Consider the following 23,738-nt stretch of genomic DNA (forward strand, 5'->3'; position numbering starts at 1 on the left):
TGCTCACTCTGCCATTTTTTCCCGGGTACGGTACAACATCTCCCGCAAATATTGTTGTGTTATAAGCACAGCATATTAAAACCCAAGGCTAAAGTTGGTCTATATTTGTGAAGAACGCTGAACTTACTTTGAGTGTCACGCTCAACTTTATTTTAGGTTTGTGCTTAAAGTGTTGCCATGGTAACAGTAACGGTTCAGGGTCACAAAAGGTTTGGTTTTAGCCACGGAGTGATTAATCCAGATACTAAACGATCTTTAGCGGCACCGGCTAAGAAACTTGTGCAGGAAAACTTTCCCGCGCCCTCTTTCTTGTGTCTACTTTTACTGTACATACCTACTACTAGCTATTTATTTTTCATAAACCACCATGAGGCGTACAAGAAGTTCGAGAAGCAAAAGTCAGAGTGCACAAGAAACTAAAGAAGTCCAGTCAAAAACAGGTTGGTGCTTGTTACCCTGGTAGGTTAGCTAGCTTGACAGGATAACGTTAGCTAGCTGCTGTAACGTTATCGACATCAGTTGAGGACATGTCTGGACCATTGACTGGTGTGGACCTATGGTCTGGACAGAAGAGAGCAGGGGAATACATGTTATGTATTTATGGTCCAGTAAAATCACTGTCAGCCATCATACCCACCACAGACCTGAAGGTGCCTAAGTGCCATTGTTTATGAATATCCCACATGCATCCAGTTGCCAGTTGATGAGGTACAACTGGTTAGAACTGTTGCAGTAACGTTATAATTCAACAGCCTTCCAATGAATCCTAAAGGTTATAATATTCAGTTTTGTTTTAGAGTGGTGTTGATTCAACTCTATTTGTTTGTTTAGCTACATCCCCATTTGTTCTGCAAGGACCTCTTCAAAATATATCCATATTAAATGCCAGATTTAATTTCAGAAACGTTACTAATCTAGGGATAGAAGGTAAACAGAAACAGAAATGTTGAGCCAACTGTCTGAAAAGAATTGTCATGCCATGTTTATTAACCTAATCAGTTCCGAACTTTTCAAATTGATGCAGTTGGACTTTGAATCTTACAGTAAATTGAAAATGTTTGTTCCCTACTCCCAGTTGGCTAAGACTTTAACCTTTGACTTTAAACTGTCAAAATAATGAGTCGAGTCAAGTTATCAGAACTGCTTTACATTGGTAATAAAGTATCAACAACTTGACTCTCTGTATGTGTGATCAGTGTGGCAGTGGAAAGGAGATGAAGATCAGTGGGAAGCATACTCGCCTTCAGCCTGCGCCTTGTTGGACTCGGCTGTCTCTTCAGGGAAAACGTCTGTCACTCTGTCTCTGGGCTCTGGGACGCCCTACGAAGTCGACCTGAAGAAGATGGTCCAGATTAATCCTCTCACCAAGTACAAGAGGAAGATTCGCTCTCAGACAGTAAAACCAGGTATTTGTGTGTACGTTATGCCACATCTGTCATTTAATATCTGTCATCCCTTCTTTTATTTTTGCTTTTAATTTCATGTTGATTTCTCAGTTGATGTCCTGTAGCCAACAACAAACAACAAATCCAACTCCTATATACTGTCGGGTTACTCGACATGATGTTCATAAAAGTCAAATAAGTTTACTTTAGGTAAACAATTCAGTACACAGAAAATCAAACTGCCAGTTTGGGATTGTGGTTGCCAGGTTCTTAGTGAGCTAATGTTTATATGCTAAAGTAGGCCAAAGTTCAGCCATAGCTACGTTGTTAGCTTCTAGCAAAAAGTCAGGCACTGTTAGGCAAGGACACTAGTGGGGCGTCTCAGCATAGCCATCTAGTGGTAGGGGGTTAAACACAACATCAACTTCAACCACTGTCTAACATGAACATGAATCGACATTGCCTTTTTGAAAATCGATACAGTATTGCAAAATAAAATATTGCGATACTCAAGTGTATACATTTTTCTTACACCCCTAGTATGCAGTAGGTACTACATATTGCACACTGTGTTCCACGGTAGTATGTAGTAGGCGGTTCCGAATACAGCCTTACTTTGTTTTAGTAAAAGCTTTATGTAGTAGTAGTAGTCATAGTAGAAGTGTTATATGAATTATTTATGTTTTTTCTTCAGTTTTGTAATTATGTATTTAAAAAAAAAAAATCAGAATTACTGAAGGTATTTAAAATGTTTCTCCTGTTGTCTTCTTTTGTTCAGAAAGTTTGCATGACGCTGCTGAGTTGACTGCTCAGAACGAGAGGCCGGTTCAGGTTAAAGAGGAAGAGGAGGAGACGGAAAAGCAGCCTGCAGCTAAGAGGAAGAGAGGGCAGAGCAAGAGTCAGACAACAACTGAGAAAATGCCCAAAGAAGAAATAAAAAGTGGAGGTAAGGTGGATTTTATTGTCATCTATGTTGTCTATGTAATACCATAAGAAAGTGCAATAGAATTTCCAAGTTGTTGAGCAACTGACCCACAAAGCGCAGTAGCTATGGCGACATCATCAGGCGGTTTTTATTTATTTTGAAGTATATTCAGATTAAAAGGACATGGTCTTACCTGAACTTCATATGAAATGTCAGTTGACCACATTAACGGTTGATCTCTGATCGTTGGCTGTTTAACAGAGGTTGTGAGGACGGTTGTCATGAAGGGAAAAGCTCCGGTGGACGTTGAATGTAAAGCCAAACTCGGAAAGGTACAGTATCTGCTCAGTCCACCAGATATGAAACTCACGATTCACATGGCTCGTGCTTGTGGCTGGACACCTGTAGAAGACCTTTACAAAGCACCGCTCCATTTACAGTTCCTTTTGTGAGCATGCCACATGTTTGTGGTTTATTATACAGAAGTGTGTGTTACTATTCTATTGAATGTCTGATCTTAAATCAAACTGGAATTTAAGTTTCAATCTTTTACATGATTGTTGTACCCAGAGCAACTTCTTAGAAATAAGCATTTGTTTGCAGAGGTCAAGCAAACGCTCATTTACACAGAAAATAGGCAATAGAGCAGTGGTCTTCAAACTTTTTTCAATAATGTACCCCCATTAAAATATTTTTTTCATCCAAGTACCCCTAGACCAGTACAAAACATTTTTGGTAGAAAATAAATGCCTAGCTAAAGAGGCACAATACAGCGCTCCGCCATCAATGTCTGATTTAGTAAACAATGATATTGTTAGTACAAAACACTTATGTGCTTTCAATTAATTTCTAATATTTAGAATGTATTACTAAATGCATTCATTTGTATAGTATATAATATTTTAGGAATTATGCATCACTGATATATTTTAAATAATCATTTTTAAAAGATCCAATGTACCCCCTGCACTACTCCAAAGTACCCCTAGTTGTACGCGTACCCCAATTTGAGAAACACTGCAATAGAGAGATAAGAAAATAACACTGTGGTTATTGATATTTACTAACAGCAATAATTTTCAGTGTAAGTTACTCAGGCTGAGTTTGGTTCTTGGAAATGAATATGTAATTTTTTGTTTCTTGTTTATCTGTAGTGCTTATAGAGCATTTTACATCTTTGTCCTGCAATGTCCTTGCTTTTTTAACATGTGAAAATGCTCTTTGCACTTGTGTTTTGTAAAAACACTTTCTCAAATGATTGTTGTCTTAAAGGGGCACTATGCAGTTTTGGAAATTTCATCGCTGTTTGCTTGCAGGTTTCTCTGTAGAGCTCCCCTACAGCTTCGGAATAGATATTTGGCAGCTCCTATGTTTACTTATGTCTGACTCCTCGCTCGGTCAGTCTGCCGTTTCCTCTTTCTCTGTTCCTCCGACAATGCTTTCCAACCGTTTTGCTTCTTTTTTGCCGGCTCAGCCATGACGATAGTGTGAAAAACTCCACCACTACCTTGTTCTTATAGCTAGCCGGTTCCTGTATGTGTGCTATCACGCGGTACTCCCTGGCTCGCCGGCCCAAAGTTGCAAGGGTGGTTTTTCCGCTCACAGGTGCTAGGGGGAAGCTGTTCAGTTAAGGTAAATTAAGCTAAAAGAACTGCATAGTTTCCCTTTAATAAACAGTATAAAAGTAAATGTGATGTTTACAGGAACAACGTGTTTTCAATGAATCAGGTGCAGCTCCCTTCATTTGTATTAGTAACTGCTTCATTTCTCTTTCAGGCTCATGTTTACAATGAAGGAAATGATGTTTACGACGTGATGCTAAATCAGGTAAAATATGTGATAACATTAAATTTTTATTTGACTGAAAAGGATCAAATGAATAAAAAAGATATCCTAAAATTTAAGCAGGGAATTGTCTTACACTCAAAGCTGGAAGTGTTTTTTATTCAAAATTCAAAAGATGGAGTTTTTATTTCCATAGTGAGTAGTGCTCAAAAATGCTTGTGAATAGTTGAATAGATATTGTAATCACCGTGGTTTCAGGTACTGATGAATTAGAACAACATGTATTTGCAATGTGGGACTCTGCAGAGCTAATAATGCAGCTCTGATGCTGTTTCTTACATGATATCGAAATCAGAAAACAAAATCAAATGAAGGCTTTAAAATTACATGAATTGAATTTCCATTTTTCATTTTGATGTGTAAAAAAGTGAACTGTTTTTTTATTCTTGCTGTCTTATCTTGCAGACAAATCTTCAGTTTAACAACAACAAATACTACCTGATCCAGCTGTTGGAAGACGACAACTCCAAGGCTTACAGCGTGTGGATGAGATGGGGCAGAGGTGAGGTTATGTGCCCCCCATGATTCTTAACACATTTTATATAGATGTTTGTATTTATGCAGGAAATCAACAAAAGCCTGCAGTTATGTAAACTAACTGATTAAATATATTTTGGTCTTCTTTAGTGGGGAAAGTGGGTCAAAGCAGTCTGACAGCCTGTGGTGTAGACCTGCTGAAAGCCAAAGATGTCTTTAAGAAAAAGTAAGATTGTGTACTTAAAGTGATGGTTCGGAGTAATTTCACCCTAGGGTCCTTTGCACCATGACCTCGAGCCAAACACCCCCCCAGAAGCTTTTTCACCGTTGAACATTCGGGAGAGTTCGGCGTGAGAGTAGCTAATGACCGCTGAATAAGGCTTAAGCGCGAGAGGCTAATGGATCCGAAGTGTCTCTTAACATTACCCACTAATAATGCCGAAATGATACCAAAGGTCTACACTAGTATATATAGGTTATGCACTCATAAAGCGATGGATTGTAAGAGTTTGTAAGTACACCAGAAGGTTATGTAAATACACTTGCCTGCTGGCTTCTGCTCTCTGCTGTTGTTGTTGCTGCAGAAAGCGAGTGCTTAGGGACATCTACAAATTACAACACCGAAAAGAGATGCAACAAAAATATTTTTTAATTTAACTTATTTTTTAAAGTAAGTGCTGTAGTATAACTAGCAGGAGACAAGTAATAATTGAGGTAAGTTTGGAGACTGAATTACCTTATTTAATCATTAAATTAATAAATATTTTTGTTGCATCTCTTTTCGGTGTTGTAATTTGTAGATGTCCCTAAGCACTCTTACTGCCCGGTAGTAACAGCAGCAGCAGCAGCAGAGAGCAGAAGCCAGCAGGCAAGTGTTGTTTACATAAACTTCTGGTGTACTTACAAATTTTACAATCCATCGTTTTATGAGTGCATAACCTATTTGTACTACTGTAGAAGTTTGGTATCATTTCGGGCATTATTAGTGGGGTAATGTTAAGAGACACTTCGGATCCATTAGCCTCTGTGCTAAGCTATTCAGCTGATAACGCTACGCTAACGCTCCCAATGTTCGACCCAGGTGAAAAAAGCTTCTGGGGGGGTGTTTGGCTCGAGATCATGGTGCAAAGGACCCTAGGGTGAAATTACTCCGAACCATCACTTTAACTAAAAATATTTCCAGATTGTGTGAACATCTGAAAATGTTGCTTGTTTTGCCACAGGTTTTTAGACAAGACCAAGAATGAGTGGGAACACCGAGCGAGTTTTGAGAAAGTAGCTGGAAAATATGACATGGTGTTCGTGGACTACAGCACCAATGAAAAGGCAAGGAACAAGGCAAGGAACCAACGACTTGTGTATCTCCTCGATATCGTCTATCAATATGTATACTGATTTATTTCACTGTTGCAGGAGAAGAGCCAGACAGCAGTGGATGTTGCACCCAAAAAGAGGCCCTCCAAGCTGGACGTGAGGCTCCAGTCACTCCTGGAGCTAATCTGTGACCTCAAAGCCATGGAGGAGTGTGTGCTGGAGATGAAGTTTGACACCCGGAAAGCTCCTCTCGGTCAGTTTGATGGAATCAAAATTAGCAACGGAACAGAAATGGAATGGAATTTATTCTGTTATACTGTTTTTTTTACTATTTCTACAAGGGCTGGGCAATATATCAATATCAATTGATATCGTGATATGAGACTAGAGATTTTAGATATTGTAATACCGTGATATGACATAAGTGTTGTCTTTTACTGGTTTTAAAGGCTGCATTACAGTAAAGTGATGTACTTTTCTGAACATACCGGACTGTTCTAACTGTTCTATTATTTGCCTTTACCCACTTAGTCATTATATCCACATTACTGATGATTATTTATCTCAAATCACATTGTGTGAATATTTTGTGAAAGCATCAATTGTCAACCCTATAATATCGTCGCAATATCGCTATCGAGGCATTTGGTCAAAAATATTGTGATATTTGATTTTCTCCATATTGCCCAGCCCTAATTTCTACTCATAATATTCCTAGAATTCAAATTAATTCTTTATAGAGCACATTTAGAATTTTAAAAATATTCAAGGTGCTACTATGTGATTTAAAGATGCAACAGAACAAGTTTTCAGAGTCATCATTTTCACCATCTGACTGTATGAGTAGATTCAGCCGGTGACAAACAAGTGACCAGTTTTTTTTTTTTATTGTGATTGTTGTGTTTCATATTTCAAATTCAGTGTTTTTCTTTCCACCTGTAGGCAAGCTGACTTCAGAGCAGATCCGTGCAGGCTACACGGCACTGAAGAAAATCGAGGACTGTTTGAAGAAGAAGGGCAGCAGTCGCGACCTGCTGGAAGCATGCAACCAGTTCTACACCCGCATCCCTCATGACTTTGGGTAGGCAATATGTTAGGGGTGGGAAAAGAACAGATTCTTTTCCCCAGAACAGATTTTTTTTTTTTTTACCAATAACCTAAATATATTCTGTTTATACGGTACCGCTGACGGTGACTACATCATATCCGTTTCCAGCAAAAAACAGAGTGAAAGAAGAAAATAGAGAAAATCCTTTACAAATGAAATAAATGTCAGACTGACTGACATGTGATGTGCATTCTTCTTAGAAAACAATTAGTTTTTACAAATGTCTCATGATGAATTGTCTTTAGAAGTATATTATTCAATTATCAAATCGCAATACTTCTATAATCGCATTAAATGAAAATCGCAATACAAATCACATCGGCACCCATGTATCGCGAAAGAATCAAATTGGGACAAAAGCGTATCATCCCAGCCCTACAATATGTACGTAGCTGTGCAGTCATAGAGATGCCCTAATGCTGTTGAGAAATGAATGTCTGAATGATGACAGGGAAACATTTTGCATTGATCTGTCTTTCTGTGACTAAAATATGTCATTCTCCAGGTTGAAAACTCCTCCAATCATTCGTACAGAAGATGAGCTGAAGGAAAAAATTGCACTGTTGGAGGTAAAGAGGTTCTCCATTGATTGAGAGATTTGAAATGAATCAACTTGGTCTACAATTATTCTGTTTTATGTCTTCATTTGAATCTATCATCCATACTATACTATCTATATCTATATTTCAGGCTCTGAGTGACATTCAGATAGCAGTGAAAATGGTTCAATACAGTGAAGACAGTGACGAACATCCTCTGGACAGACAGTACAGCTCCCTCCGGTGCCGAATGCAGCCTCTGGCCTCCAGCAGCCATGAGTACACGGTCAGTGTTTTGCCTCTCATAGCTGTTATAATGATACAGCTCAAGGTTTAGCAGCCTGGACTAATACACTGCTGTTATGTTCATGGATGCCCAATGTATGTGGTGCATTCTTTATGTAACCAAGTCACTGAAACTGTATCATAACAGTCAAATAAAAAAAGCCAGGAGTGATGGGTGCAAGGACTTTCATTAGTATTCCCAAACCAAGTCAATAGGCGGATCTATTTGTTTTTGCTCAGTCAAATTGTACCAATAAACTCCAATCATCCAAGGCACCAAATATATTCCACATATAAAATGTTGAGCTGTTACTTTAAACCTAGTATTATCTAGAAAATCTTACATATACTTCAGTGAAATTGAAGTATTGATCTTGTATTATATAAATTGCACATGATAATTAAACTTTTTAGTACTATAATAATAAAATGAATTGCTTTTTCAGTCCACTAGATGGACTGGACAGTAACAATTGAAGTGAGATGAACAAACAGAGAAATTTATCTTTTTAGATAAAACAGATGGGTTTATCTGAAAAAAAGGTAATAAATTGCAAAATATCACAGAATATGGAAATGTGTTTAAAATCGCAATAATATTGTATCGTGATAATATCGTATCATGATAACATCGTATCGTGGGGCCTCTGGTGATTCCTTTCTGTAGCAATTTCAAACCGTCATACAGGGAGGGATCCACTGTAGTAGGAGAAGAAGGATGCAATTTTTCACTGACAGCGGCCCTAATAGATCTGAATGCACTGCAGCCACAAGACGTATTAGGATTTGAATCACTCCTGTGGCTGCAGACCTTTACAAAGGAATTGGTTACTAATTGGGTAGACCGAAATAGTAAACCAAATTACACTTAAGCTGCAATAACCTGAATATGGTTTATGTAGCCAGTGTTGTTTCCTTATAAACTTTCTTCTTCTCTGTTTAAAGGTGATAGAAAAGTATCTACAGTCCACCCACGCCCCCACCCATCGTGACTACACCATGACTGTGCTTGACATCTTCTCAGTGGACAGAGACGGGGAGAGTAACAACTTCCTCTCACAGATGCACAACAGGTAAGCATTACTGGTTCTTGTTGCCTCAGACGGCATACCGTATGTGCTGTGCTTCTTTGCAATCTGCATTGCTACAAAGTTCCATATGTTCATTTCATATAGCCCACTATGTATGTGTGTGTCTGTCTGTCTTCCAGGACTCTGTTGTGGCACGGTTCCCGCCTGACTAACTATGTCGGTATCCTCAGTCAGGGGCTCCGAGTGGCCCCACCTGAAGCTCCCATCACTGGTTACATGGTAGGATGGAGGGACAGATAGATTCCTGCAGATACTGTTTTTCACTTGATGTTTGTCTCAACCCCCAGTCCTCTGCTTTAAAGGTCCCATGGCATGAACATTTCACTTTATGAGGTTTTTTAACATTAATATGAGTTCCCCCAGCCTGCCTATGGTCCCCCAGTGGCTCAAAATGGCGATAGGTGTAAACCGAGCCCTGGGTATCCTGCTCTGCCTTTGAGAAAATGAAAGCTCAGATGGGCCGATCTGGAATCTAGCTCCTTATGAGGTCATAAGGAGCAAGGTTACCTCCCCTTTCTCTGCTTTGCCCGCCCAGAGAATTTGGCCCACCCATGAGAAAGAGAGAGACATCATGGCTTGAAAACAAGCAAAGCATGGAAGTTGGTCAAGGCCACACCCCCAACCTCCACCTTGCCCCCTCCTCTCTCCTCCTCAATAGCATTTAAAGCTACAGACACAGAAATGGCACATCCTAAGGAAAGCTCATTGTGGGACTGGCTCTAGTGGCTGTAATTCTGCACCAAGGCTGAATTTTGGGAAAGAGACTTCAGATACAGTATTAGGGGACCACTAAGGTCTAAAAGCATCAAAAGAGCACCATGTCATGGGACCTTTTAAAAACAAAAACAAGGTCATAAATAAAAAATAATGAAATCAATACATACCATAAAATGGATTTTGGCATCTATTAAATGCATTATCTGGCTGGTATGTAAGGATCATATCGTACATTGATGCAAGATCTAAGAACCACCCCACGTCATGTTTATATTAGAAACCTATATTATTCAACAGATGATGATTGTGCTTAACATTTTGGAATTAAATTATTAACTAGTCTATATTTTTGAATACAGCGCCATATTTCTTATTCCAGTGATAATAATTCCCCTGATTCTCTGTTATCTAGTTTGGAAAAGGTATCTACTTTGCTGACATGTCATCAAAGAGTGGCAACTACTGCTTTGCCAACCAGAACAACAACGTGGGACTGCTGCTACTGTGTGAGGTGAGCTGATTCACTATTTTACGTGGCCAGAGTCAATGAGGTAGTAGTGCACATCACATCCTATTTTTAGAACCGGTGCACAGGAACAACAGATTCAATGGGTGGAAAACGTATTGGATCCCAAACACGTATTTGACAAAAAAAAAAGGCTCCAAGAGCAAATTGTGTCAGTAGTTGACAATGAAGCCAACATGATTTAAGCATTACACTACATGTTTGGCTCAGATGTGATTAGCGCTGGGTAATGTTTTCAGACTGATCTTATGAAGTGGCGTATGTATGACACGCCAATTTGTATGCCATTATTGGCGTGTTATCAAGACACATACTCGTAGCATGTTTATCAACGCTGTTTGGCCTCCATTGACTTACATTACCTTGCGATTGCGTGTGAATTGACGCCATAGCGAGTAGTATGAAAGGGCGAAAATCTGCGTAGGGAGGTTGGACGGGGCGGAGGATGGGTCAAACACAGGTTTTTTCACCCAGGTGTGCGGGAATCGCGTCCCGTGTTTCCTTTCCACGTTTGTTGTTTTCCTAAACCCAACCCGCGTGTGACGTTTCCTAAACCCAACCGTAGCCTCGTGATAACACATAGCCTCACGATAACACGCCACGTGGCTTTAGAAAGTGCCACGTGGTGTGTATGTTTACGCTGTGACGTTGCAGACTGCCGTCCGCTGCATAGAGCGTGGACATACACGCGGATAGCTCAAAATGCGTACAGATAACACGGCACTTGGCTTTAGGAAAGTGGCGTGTATGTTTACGCGAAGTCATGATATCACATTGACATTTTTCGATACCGATACCAGTACCGTGACTTCGATACCATTTCCTAAACGATACTTTTTTCGATACCAATTTTATAAAACCCATTTTAACAAAAATAAATTACAACATTACCCATTACGGCACAAAATGTTTGTATACATTTTTTGGCTTTAACTTCAAACAGCCAATCAGCAGCATTATTAGATCTTGGTAGAAACATGCTGCATGCTTATTGGCTCACTGACTGATTAGTAAGATTTACTCCTAAGATATTTACATTTGGTTTTGAATGACGAGGCATTTTTTGACACTCGATATTAGGGAGGCAATCCGGTCGGTGCCTAAAAAGTATTGAATTGGGTATCCAGCCCTAGATGTGATGCAGCACTGTTTCAGTGTCCATGCCATGTGTCTGTGTGTGTGGTCGCAGGTCGCTCTGGGAGACAGCAACGAGCTGCTGGATGCCGACTACGAGGCCAGCAATCTGCCTGCTGGGAAACACAGCACCAAGGGCCTTGGACAGACCGGACCTGACCCCAAAAACTCTGTCAATCTGTTAGTCTCATTACACTCATACATTTCATACAGGCCGCACATTGATTTAATTGTGCTTTCTGTTACACAACAAAAATCATTACATTATGTGAAATGAGGAGTTTGTTAATTACATTAGTAAAGAGTGCTATATATATATATATATATATATATATATATATATATATATATATATACACACAGTACAGGCCAAAAGTTTGGACACACCTTCTCATTCAATGCATTTCCTTTTTATTTTCATGACTATTTACATTGTAGATTCTTACTGAAGGCATCAAAACTATGAATGAACACATATGGAATTATGTACTTAACAAAAAAGTGTGAAATAACTGAAAACATGTCTTATATTTTAGATTCTTCAAAGTAGCCACCCTTTGCTTTTTTATTAATAAGGGAATAACCCACTAATTAACCCTGACAAGGCACACCTGTGAAGTGAAAACCATTTCAGGTGACTACCTCATGAAGCTCATTGAGAGAACACCAAGGGTTTGCAGCGCTATCAAAAAAGCAAGGTGTGTCCAAACTTTTGGCCTGTACTATATATATATATATATATATATATATATTTATATATATATAATATAATATAATATAATATAAAAACATCACAAGAAGTAGCCCACAAAGAATCTCTTTGAGTACTTCTTTCTTTAACTGCTACTTTGAGATTTATAGTTTAACTAATTTACAGTTGATTTAACAACCATCATACTCTGCTAATTGTGAAATCATTTCATTTTAAATTTCCTAGGGTTCATGTTTGTAAATGCTACAAAATCAGTGAAATGGTTTTACTCCAGACAAAGGCCGTTTGGAGTAGAACCCTAAAAATGAAAGTGGAAATAGAAAATGCTGAACTCTGTTTGCTCCGTGGTCTCTAGTGACTCATCCTCTGATGGACTGACCTTGTTTTACTCTCGTTAGTTCTGCCTACTCTGCCGCTCGGCTGCCTCTTCTCTCTGTAGATTTCTCGGTCTGAAAAGAGACTGTTTTTCATTACGGAGCAGTCATCTGAGCATGCAACATTTCCAATTTCATCTGGTGCCATCCTTCAAACCCAAGTCGGATCAGCCTCAATAGAGAATGCTGTTTTTTTATGTTTTAGTTAGAGTTGCAGTGATTAGTCCATTAGACAACGATTGGATTAGAAACAATATAAAAGTGGAATATGTACATACATAATGATAGACCTTACTTTTAATTAAATGGGCGCTCCTTTTTCCAGGTTGTCAACAATTACAAAACATAATTAATGGGCAACTACTATAAAAATGACATTTCATTGTTCTACGTTCTCAAATGTGAGAATCTGCTGCTTTTCTTGGTCGTGCAGGATAGGAAACTGAATATTTTGAGCGTGGATGTTGGTCACACAAAACAAGACATTTGGTGATGTCTGCGGGGCACTGTCATTGTTTTCTGATGCGTTATAGACTTAAGTTTTAATAATTTTCGATTAATTGATATTGAAAATAATAGTTAGTTGCAGCCCATCATCTACTGTACAAAAGAACTGCAACAATGAATCAATTGATGGGAAATTAGTCACTGACAATCAGGCGTTTCTTTAAGCAAATATGCCAAAATCTTGTTGTTCCAGCTTCTCCTATGTGAATATTTAATAGTTTCCTATGTCTTCTATGATTGTAAACTAAATATCTTTTTGATATGGACTAATGGTTGCACAAAACAGAATAGCTGAATATGACATAACAGATTTTTTTTTCACCATTTTCTGGACCCAAAGATGAATCAATTAATAGAGAAAATAAGTGTCGGATTTATTGATAATAAAAAGAATTGTTAGTTGCAGCTCTAACTATGACTTGATGTTGCTACCAACCAATTTCTAAAACATATACTTTTTGGGATTAGATTTCCCAGCTTCCTGGCAGCAACTGGTTTCAGTTCATCTCTGCAAGTTGGTTTTCATATTGTGCTGCTGGCATGAACTGAAACTAACTCTCTAAAAGAAGAAGTATGGAAAAAGGGAAGGCAATTTGTACGTATGTGTCCTTGAATTAAACTTCACATTTGTATTCCTCTCTCTCTCTCTTTCTCAGGGATGGTGTGACTGTGCCGATGGGGCCGGGGGTGAAGACGGGGGTGGGTCAAAACAACTGTTACTCCCTCCTGTACAACGAGTTCATCGTTTACAACCCTGCCCAGACTCGTATGAGGTACCTGCTGCGAGTCAAGTTCAACTACTCCTCACTGTGGTGAGGCCGTTAACAAACGGTGTAGATGTGGGAAATCTGAAGGTTTTCAGTCAATTTGCTCTTTACAAAGCAGGGATTACATATTAACCTAGTCACCTAGTCATTTTTTGTATACAGTTAGATTCTGGTTCTTGGGGGGAAAGGATGTTAAACCTGAATACTGCTGATACTGGGTGGGTAGTTAACAGACATCTTTACTTTGTTGGTGATGTAGAGCTGCAACAATTTGTCATTTGGCAACTGTTTTCAACAATCAGTTAGTCAGTCAATGCCGAAACTTTATTGCTGCTTTTCTTCGTCATATCTGATATCGTTGGGTTTTAAACGTTTGGTGGAAGAACACCGACAAAACTGCTTTGACTTGAGCGGGTTTTCTCTTGCAGTACAACATTGCATCTCCGTTCTTTTTGAGTCAGAAAATGGTGTTGGGGCCCTGTCAAAAATGTTCTGAACATTGATGGAAGTGTGAGATCCTAAAATGAGGATACATCTGTGTAAAATTAGGAATTATGCAGAAGATTTTGCACTACTTTTTGTCGGTTCGTAGGTCTTCATGTCAATGTAAACTGTATTGTATTGCCTTTTGGTCTCTGTTTTGGTGCTGTATGAAACGCTAATGGCTTTATGGATCGATTGGATTATCAGCGTCTGGATTTAATTATGTAACAAAATGATTTGGAAGTTCTTTAAGCAGGTTTGACGTGGGCATTTATACTAAATAATTACCTACATTTTATTGAATGTGTCTTATTAATGCTGCGAAAAACAGAAACGGAATGCTTTTATTTGTTTCGATAATTGTCGGCTCAAATGTCTGTATGGTGGAACATGCACCTCAAAACAACAAATACAGTACAACATTTTTTTTATATTAATTTCTGTTTATGTAAAACTTAGACAAAGACAAGATTCTGTAAAAACATTGATAACCATTCCTTCATTGTCACTTAAAACAGGAGCTACAGTACATACATAATAATAAAGTACATTTTCATTGCGGGTACAGTTTGGAGTGTGTGTGTGTGTGTGTGTGTGTGTGTGTGTGTGTGTGTGTGTGTGTGTGTGTGTGTGTGTGTGTGTGTGTGTGTGTGTGTGTGTGTGTGTGTGTGTGTGTGTGTGTGTGTGTGTGTGTGTGCGTATGTGCGTGTGTGTGTGTGTGTGTGTGTGTGAACGTATTTAGTGTATACAGTTTCACCTCCTCCCCAGCAGGTAGAGGAAGATGAGGACAATGTCCAGGTAGAGCATGAGAGCAGCGTTGATGTATTCCTCTGGATCCAGACGGTAGCTCATCATCCCCATCATCAGCTGACAGTCGACCATCAGGAACTGAAGGGAGGGAGAGGAGGAAGAGTTAGGACAGGGTGAGCCAGTACCAGATAAACTATTATGTCACAGTATCTTCCATAGTTTACTGTCACAGTAGGAAAAGTAGGTGTGAATTAGGAAAATTGACAATATTAAACGATTTGTGGAGAAAATCGAATTGACAGATACTGCGATTATGATTTGATTTGCGATATTTTTAGGTTCAATATTCACTGTGTAACAGATACAACATGTCATGGAGCATTATAACATGAGACACTATCAAAACTGCTCTATAATCTTATGCAAGGATGGGAACATAGATATTTCTTTTAATAAGCATGGAGCATTAAACAGTCAAACACAGAATATTTATCAGAAAAAGCTAAAGTTATAATAATTAAAGCTGCAAGCAGCGTTGGACGGGCACTCGCGCCTCTGCGCTCGTTGGGGTTACCGCGGACGCCACTCCTCGCGACCGTGCATTTGCGCCGCACTCAGACACTGCAAATTGTCACCAATGAAAAGGGAACTCCCTGCTGAGTTCAATGATACTTCACACAAGGCTCTACGTCACATGTGTCAAAATCAAGGCCCGCGGGCCAAATCCGGCCCCTCTTAGATTTTGATCCAGCCCGCATATCAATTTAGGTTCACAATACATTTTGGCCCACCTAGTTTTTGTCGCATTTTCTGACGTCACTTTTTTTTGACGATTTGTAACTTTTTCTGACCTTGTTGTCACTTTTGCAGAAGTTTTTGTCACTTTTTCTGTAGTTTTTGCCATTTCTTTGGCACTTTCTTTCTATGATGGCTGAGGAACTTTTTCCTGACTTCTTTAGGACTTAGTGGCGACCAAACTATAAGTGAGAAGACTAGGACACATGCAATAATACAGTCAAAGATATTTGACTTTTTTGATTAAATAAAAGCATATCAATAAACTAAACATATCTGGCCCTCGATGTGATTCTTATTTTCCAGTGTGGCCCTTAGTGAAGTTGAGTTTGACACCCCTGCTCTACGTCATACAGTTCATTAGCTGTGAAAGGGGGCGTGGCCAAAGCATAGGGGTTGGGGCAAACCTTTACCAATAAGAAAGGAAGTCTCTGCTGAGTTCATTGCTTTAGGAAATATACCGTGGTTTGTATTAAAACACTCCGGAGGAACAAACACGCGTTTTCTGGGTGACAGTATTAAAAAGATTTTACTTCCTGTTGTAGCTGCATCCCTTCTAGCCACAACCTGAATAGAACAGAGCCACCGTTGATGTTTGAAGTTACACCTGTGCTTTTCCTAATATGACAAGCCTGCTGTAAAAAGGTCTAATATACACATGTATACAGCATATTTAATTAAGTGTCTTCTCTGACAGCTTATTCCTCTTGATGGATAATAAATGTCCTGTCTGGTTAGTCACCCTTTACTATTGTTGCTTACAGATTGATGATTCCACTTAAAACTTGCTTTGTGTGTGACATCGGATGAATTCCAAAAAAAATCCTATTTTATCTATTTTAAAGATATTAAATCCACTTTCTGGCTTGTTGACCATTGGGCACACTTAGACTCGGTTGCCTTCAAAGCCCCGACATACTAATCATTCACAGGGGTTTTCTTTTATTTGGCCTAGATCTCTTCTCAAGGCTGGGTTTTCATGACTTTTTCTCTGCTAGAGCTTTTAATTAAAGCACCCGTGTGGGGGTGCAGGGCCTTATTTCACTGCTGTACACTTATTTGCTCTAAATAAAACCAATTCATGAGGTTAAATGTAAAAATAAAAAGGGGAACTGTGCAATTTGACACCACACAGAGCTTAGGAACCTGCAAAAAATGTTTGTCTGATGGCAGTAAAATCATCTGAATGCTTTTACAGGGTATCAGTGATAGAACTGTTTAACCTACTGAGGTGACCAGGACAACAGAAGAAGCTGTATTAGATATGTTTTTGTCCTTCTACTTTATACGCAGGGAAGTGCTGTATAAGTCTTGTTTGTAAATCCCTTTAGACAGCAGTATTATTATCATATATATGTATACATTGTTCTTTTCTCCCATACCAGTGAATACAGCAGAGCACCCAGACATCCGTAGAGGATATCAGTGATGTAGGAGTAGTAGAAGGTGCAGAAGAATCCAAACATGATCATGTCCACAACCAAAATCAGCAGAACGCCGTAGCAAATAGTGAAATCATAACGAGTCTGCAAATAACACAGCAATACATTAGTACATTCAATGATTTCATTAATACATTATTTGTCCATATATTGCGTATACTGTAAAGCTGCTTTTACGTACATTTTTCAGAATCTTCAAATCAGTGGATGTTCTTTACAATAAAGCAAACATATATTACAGACCATACATGATATGTTGATCAATATAAATAAGAATGCATTCATAAAACCAAGGTTTTTTTTATATATTCTGAAAAATTGCACATCCCACCTACAATATACTGTATACCTAGGCATTTTAATATTTTTTACAACCCATATTTATAATTTGATATTGTTTCCTTTTCTAATTCTTATTTTTACTCTTTCTTTCTTACTAATCATCTCTGACTTTTTCTTTTTCAATCAACTAATTGTTTCTACATTAACAGTCCGCCTCTTCTGATATTTTCCAGCACTTGCAACACATATCATCCTAAAGTCAAATATGGATTTTCTTTACAAGAAACAGTTGAGAGCTATGACGTCAAAACTGATACATAAGACAACTGAAAAGTCTGAACATAGCTTTGCTTAAAACAAGCTGAACATGATGTCTGTATACAGGAAGCATTTAGAAATGCAGCTGTTTGGCTCAGCCTGGCTGTCTGACCTGTGCAGAGAATGCAATGATTGCGACAGAAATGGCCAGCGTGGCTCCCATGGTGATAACCACAGCCGTGGTGTTGTAGAAGGAGGCGGTGGTTCCCACCATGTATGACAAGCTCAGGGTGACCACAGCCTGGAGGCACAACATTCAGTGCATTAAACATCGCCAATATCATCTCACAAAGCCTTTTTTTCCCCCATAGTTTGCTTTATAGATAGCTTCACAAGTTGAACTGCTTCAAACAGAGACAGATTGTTTTTAATAAATAATTATATGTCTTTAAATAATTATAGTCTTTTATAGACCTCAATGAAAAATGTGTTAAAGGTCCCATGGCATGAAAATTTCACTTTATGAGGTTTTTTAACATTAATATGTATTCCCCCAGCCTGCCTATGGTCCCCCAGTGGCTAGCCTGTATAAGCCTATATAAAAGAGACTTCAGATACAGTATTAGGGGACCACTAAGGTCTATATAAAAGAGACTTCAGATACAGTATTAGGGGACCACTAAGGTCTATATAAAAGAGACTTCAGATACAGTATTAGGGGACCACTAAAGCCTATATAAAAGAGACTTCAGATACAGTATTAGAGGACCACTAAGGTCTATATAAAAGAGACTTCAGATACAGTATTAGGGGTCCACTAAGGTCTATATAAAAGAGACTTCAGATACAGTATTAGGGGACCACTAAGGTCTATATAAAAGAGACTTCAGATACAGTATTAGGGGACCACTAAGGTCTATATAAAAGAGTCTTCAGATACAGTATTAGGGGACTACTAAGGCCTATATAAAAGAGACTTCAGATACAGTATTAGGGGACCGCTAAGGCCTATATAAAAGAGACTTCAGATACAGTATTAGGGGACCACTAAGGTCTATATAAAAGAGACTTCAGATACAGTATTAGGGGACCACTAAGGTCTATATAAAAGAGACTTCGGATACAGTATTAGGGGACCACTAAGGCCTATATAAAAGAGACTTCAGATACAGTATTAGGGGACCGCTAAGGCCTATATAAAAGCATCCAAAGAGCACCATGTCATGGGACCTTTAAGTGCAGACATGTTTTTTGTTTTTTCTTCTACCAGAAGCCCTGCTGGGTGAACACTCCTCCTCCTCCTAGCCCTGGCAGTGTGTCTCTGCATTGTGTATTTAATGATCACCATACAGGAAGAGCCTGTCCTCATTTCACACGCCGACAAAACCTCAACGACTCACAGTGAATCTGTGTGTGTGTGTGTGTGTGTGTGTGTGTGTGTGTGTGTGTGTGTGTGTGTGTGTGTGTGTGTGTGTGTGTGTGTGTGTGTGTGTGTGTGTGTGTGTGTGTGTGTGTGTGTGTGTGTGTGTGTGTGTTAGAAGAAACTGAGGTTTTCATTTGGAAACAATAGAAAATGTACCAGTTTCTCAGAGCCCATTTAAATGTAAAGAGGCCAACATGTTTTACCATTACTAATTTAATGTCTTTACTGTACTGGAATATAGTATATATTTTTTTATGTAGACATATTTTTGGAGTAATTATAGTTAATACTCTTTTTTTTTTCAGAAAAGTGCTCTTTGTTGAGCAACATTTAGTTGAGACACCATTTGCCTCGTTGACCAAAACTTTTCACTTCTCTTTATATAATGTGACTGTGTGACATCAGGTGTTTCATATCCTTTATATATTTCCTTTTAAACTACAAAGTGATTCTTTTATCATATTGTCAGGGTAAACTGTCCTTTAAAGGTCCCATGACATGGTGCTATTTGGAGGTCCCCTAATACTGTATCTGAAGTCTCTTTTATATAGACCTTAGTGGTCCCCTAATACTGTATCTGAAGTTTCTTTTATATAGACCTTAGTGGTCCCCTAATACTGTATCTGAAGTCTCTTTTATATAGACCTTAGTGGTCCCCTAATACTGTATCTGAAGTTTCTTTTATATAGACCTTAGTGGTCCCCTAATACTGTATCTGAAGTTTCTTTTATATAGACCTTAGTGGTCCCCTAATACTGTATCTGAAGTCTCTTTTATATAGACCTTAGTGGTCCCCTAATACTGTATCTGAAGTTTCTTTTATATAGACCTTAGTGGTCCCCAAATACTGTATCTGAAGACTCTTTTATATAGACTTTAGTAGTCCCCTAATACTGTATCTGAAGTTTCTTTTATATAGGCCTTAGTGGTCCCCAAATACTGTATCTGAAGACTCTTTCCCGAAATTCAGCCTTGGTGCAGAATTACAGCCACTAGAGCCAGTCCTACAATGAGCTTTCCTTAGTATGTGCCATTTCTGTGTCTGTAGCTATTGAGGAGGAGGGGGGGGGAGCAATGTGGAGAGTGGGGGTGTGGCCTTGACCAACTGCCACTTTTCTCGTTTGAAAGCCATGATGTCTCTCTCTCTCTCATGGGTGGGCCAAATTCTCTGGGTGGGCAAAGCAGAGAAAGGGGAGGTAACCTTGCTCCTTATGACCTCATAAGGAGAAGATACCCAGGATACCCAGGGCTCAGTTTACACCTATCACCATTTCTCGCCACTGGGGGACCGTAGGCAGGCTGGGGGAACGCATAATAATGTTAAAAAATCTCATAAAGTGAAATTTTCATTCTTTACGTCTATCATTAACATGTTTGGTTTTAATATTGGTGACTATCTATATTGTGTGAAATGAATCCCCCCAATTAGATATTTGGGTTTTTATGCTCCTGTGTTTGTAACTCACCAGTCCCACGATGTTCCAGGGGTGACGGCGACTGAAGGACTCGCAGAAGCTGAGGGCGGTGGCGACCACGAAGAAAATGATGACAGAGCTGAGGTAGACCCCCATGTTGGCCTGCACCGCTTCTTTGATCACACTGGAGAAGGTGAACACACACACCACGCCGAAGGTGAACAGCAGCTGGAGAGTCAGGATGCTGAACACCTGCACAGGGAAACATGAACAACAAGCACTTGTATATGAATATAAATATTCGGCACAGCAACTGATCTTATAGGTGTATTTCAATGTTTTCAGGTAGAACAGCTATGACACTCGTGATCTGTGTGCAGGATTTATGGATTTGAAAAATGAATTTTCCTTGGCCAAGCGTTTATTAAAAGAGATTGTTGGATTATTACACTTTCCAGCATGCACAACATCTGACCTAGCCTTCCAGAAATCCTGTTAATTATCTTGCTATCCCTGAAATTTCTCTTGCGCCCAAGAGAGGCTCTTGACTAGGGCCTGCACAATTAATCGCAAATTTTATCAAAATCGCAATATGGACTAGTGCAATATCCAAATCGCAGGGAGGGGCGCTATATATGTGTCAAACTGTTCTGAATGAAGTATTGTGGGGCTGCAGAGACGTCCCGGCCTACAAATCCTATCCTACAGACAAAAAAAAAATAAAATCTTTGTTTGGTACAGATCCTCGCATAAATCACACTATATCGTTAGAATTTTTTTAATTTTTAATATTTTTAAGAATAATGATAAAAAAAAAGTATAATTCCCTCCATATCATGAATAAAATCGCAATCGGAATATCAGTGAAAATAATCACAATTAAAGAATTCCCTCATATGGTGCAGCACTAGTCTCGGGTTGGTTTTCCCATCCTGGTGTCGGAATAAAGTGCCCATAGCAAGTCGTACAAACCTTTCTAACAAACGCTCTTCTCACTGTCTTGTCATTAAAAGAAGATGAGGCTATCAGGGGAGTTGTGTCCGACGAGGCCTCTGGGATGATGTCCCGGAAAGACTCGTACCCAGTGGTAGGCTGATGTGCGTACGTTGCATCTATTTTGGGTGGAGGGTACATTGCCGGGGCGGCAGAGTAGGGTGGAGGTTGCTGTCCTTGGTAGGAGTATAACGGTGGTGGAGAGGACGCATCGTAACCAGGAGCGTCCTGTGTCTCTGTATCTGACATTCTGATGGGATGTCAAACTGTGGGCCAAAGACAGAAGTTCGGTCACATAAAAGGATCAGCTTATACAAAAGCAAGCACAGGTCTGATGGGATACAGTCTGTCTAGCAGCTGCAGTGGGAAGTTCCTGTTATACCTAAATATACTATGATTTACTCATTACCTTTGGTGTCTGAACTGAAATTACAATCTGTCTCCCAAATAGTCTGTCTTTCTCTGTTGGTTCCATTTAATGAAACACTGGTCATTTTTCAATATCTGTCGCAAGTAAGTACAGGGTTTGCCCAATAATGGTGTAAACATTAGGAAGTAAAACACTGATTTTACACTCTGCAAACATTGTGGGAAAAAACAAGTGTTGTGTCCTGTAATAGGCTATGGTTTTACAAAACACTGTGGTTTTTTTGATTCTCCAACAGTAATGATATACCTGGATTTTTATCTAGGGTTGAATTTCCAGAGCAGCATATAGTTATAGTAAGAAGACAATAGATAGTTTTTTCACAGCAGACATTTTAATGCGGAAAAGTTACATATTATAACTAAATTCAAAATGTTACATAAGTTTAAGTACAGATGTATTCAGCATTCAAATGTACTTCACATGTAGTATCAAAAGTAATCATTGAAGTGACAATCTAAAACTGAATGAACTCAAACTAATATGAATGAAATTTGTTTTAAAGAGCCATTGTTGCAGTTACACTTGCTGCACCTGCTTCCTTTTGTCCTTTCTCGTTCACCCAAATCACCCAAAACAAATCGGACGTACCGCGGCGCAATCTAGCAATTAGGGGTGCACGATTCAGAAAATGTCACGATTCGATTCAAAATCGATTTTTGATTCAAAAATGTTACTTTTCCCATGTGATTGCAGTACACATACAATTTAAAAGACAAGAAACACAACAAATAAAATGTAGTTTGATATTACTTTATAATTAACTACTTCCGCTGAACTCGTTCTTCTTTTGATTATAACAAGAGTGCCCAGGCGTCAGTGTGAATTCGACGCCGCGCCATTTATGGGAATGGCGAGCTAAACTCATTTCAGGACAATAGTATACATTACAAAACGAAAAGAAAAAAAAATCGATTTTGAATCGGTAGAGCTTGAATCACGATTTGATTATGAATCGATTTTTTTTTGCACACCCCTACTAGCAATTAAGTGTTTTGAAGTTTTTATCACTGACTCCACAAGTACCATGTATCTTAATGAGTATAGGAGCAACTGGCAAAATATATTTTTTTGTGATTTGAGTATAGACCCTTTTAAAAGATTATTATTAACCAAATGTTTGCTTTCTTGTTGAACGTACCAGTAAAGCAAATAAAAAGCGGAGTAAACAGTAGGCATTGCTTTAAGACTAAAGAATAGAGAATAAAGTTGAATGTTCTTCTTACCTTTCCTGCTGGGTTATAGTTGTGTCTGACACCACACACAGTGCTGTTTGAGATGGAGACGATACAAAACACAAATACATTGCGTGGTGATTGAACATTTGGGTGTCATTTGTTCCACCAATCGGGTGTAGAGTTTCACTTCCTGGCAATTTGAAACAAAAAAATTCCCTGTCTGCAAGGACTCACAGTGCGGAAATCTGAAACACCACCGTTGCTTCTTGCTTCATCGGAGATCATCAAAGTGAGGTCTGGGGACTTCCGGGGTTCCACATGTCAGTAACACAGGGACCACCAACTAAATGTAACGTTCCAGACTTGAGTACAATGAAAATATAGTATACATATAAACTGTTTATTATACTGTACTGTAACTTTCACTGTTTACCCTGTGATTGTCACTGTTTGCAAGCTCAGTACAAAATTAAAGATGGGACAATTTAGGACAAGTTATTATCCGATTTGTGTCTGGGAATACTTGACCTGAAAATGTTTTGTGTCAGCTGTTGCCAGGCAGCAATTGCAATTGCAGTAATAAGTG

General features: G+C 38.9%; 2 protein-coding genes across 5 annotated transcripts; one reads left to right on the forward strand and one right to left on the reverse strand.

Annotated features, from left to right (window-relative positions):
- The first annotated feature begins 253 nt into the window (after positions 1-253).
- Positions 254-20,735, forward strand: parp2 (poly (ADP-ribose) polymerase 2). Of its 4 annotated transcripts, none has more exons than XM_039815980.1 (18): positions 254-440; positions 1,197-1,406; positions 2,164-2,331; positions 2,572-2,642; positions 4,087-4,137; positions 4,561-4,657; positions 4,783-4,858; positions 5,856-5,970; positions 6,046-6,199; positions 6,889-7,027; positions 7,560-7,623; positions 7,745-7,879; positions 8,824-8,951; positions 9,089-9,188; positions 10,099-10,197; positions 11,402-11,526; positions 13,596-13,712; positions 20,625-20,735. In XM_039815980.1, exons 1-18 carry the CDS (start codon positions 368-370, stop codon positions 20,638-20,640), a joined length of 1,938 nt encoding a protein of 645 aa, XP_039671914.1. In that variant the 5' UTR covers positions 254-367; the 3' UTR covers positions 20,641-20,735. The 4 variants fall into 4 exon arrangements, with proteins under 4 accessions (XP_039671914.1, XP_039671913.1, XP_039671910.1 ...); XM_039815979.1 differs by having other exon boundaries at positions 20,609-20,717; XM_039815976.1 differs by lacking the exon at positions 20,625-20,735 and having other exon boundaries at positions 13,596-14,754.
- On the reverse strand, positions 14,874-23,333 carry si:ch211-284o19.8 (protein lifeguard 1). The gene is made up of 6 exons (XM_039816016.1): positions 23,201-23,333; positions 21,527-21,813; positions 20,606-20,806; positions 17,889-18,017; positions 17,117-17,260; positions 14,874-15,077 (listed from the first exon to the last, which is right to left on the reverse strand). The coding sequence occupies exons 2-6, from the start codon at positions 21,794-21,796 to the stop codon at positions 14,943-14,945; spliced, it is 879 nt and encodes a 292-aa protein (XP_039671950.1). The 5' UTR covers positions 21,797-21,813; positions 23,201-23,333; the 3' UTR covers positions 14,874-14,942.
- Positions 23,334-23,738: the final 405 nt, after the last annotated feature.

This window comes from Perca fluviatilis, chromosome 11 (assembly GCF_010015445.1).
Source record: "Perca fluviatilis chromosome 11, GENO_Pfluv_1.0, whole genome shotgun sequence".
NCBI lineage: Eukaryota > Metazoa > Chordata > Actinopteri > Perciformes > Percidae > Perca > Perca fluviatilis.

Bases quoted from the DNA above. Each gene is read 5' to 3' on its own strand.
- parp2 (XM_039815976.1), top strand. From the start codon at position 368: ATGAGGCGTACAAGAAGTTCGAGAAGCAAAAGTCAGAGTGCACAAGAA. The intron at 4,859-5,855 runs GTAAGATTGTGT...GTTTTGCCACAG, and splicing joins AAAGATGTCTTTAAGAAAAA to GTTTTTAGACAAGACCAAGA. The intron at 7,028-7,559 runs GTAGGCAATATG...GTCATTCTCCAG, and splicing joins CGCATCCCTCATGACTTTGG to GTTGAAAACTCCTCCAATCA.
- si:ch211-284o19.8 (XM_039816016.1), bottom strand. From the start codon at position 21,796: ATGTCAGATACAGAGACACAGGACGCTCCTGGTTACGATGCGTCCTCT. The intron at 20,807-21,526 runs GTTTGTACGACT...TTCCCTGTGCAG, and splicing joins GAAGAGCGTTTGTTAGAAAG to GTGTTCAGCATCCTGACTCT. The intron at 15,078-17,116 runs GTATGGGAGAAA...CCCTCCCTTCAG, and splicing joins GTGCTCTGCTGTATTCACTG to TTCCTGATGGTCGACTGTCA.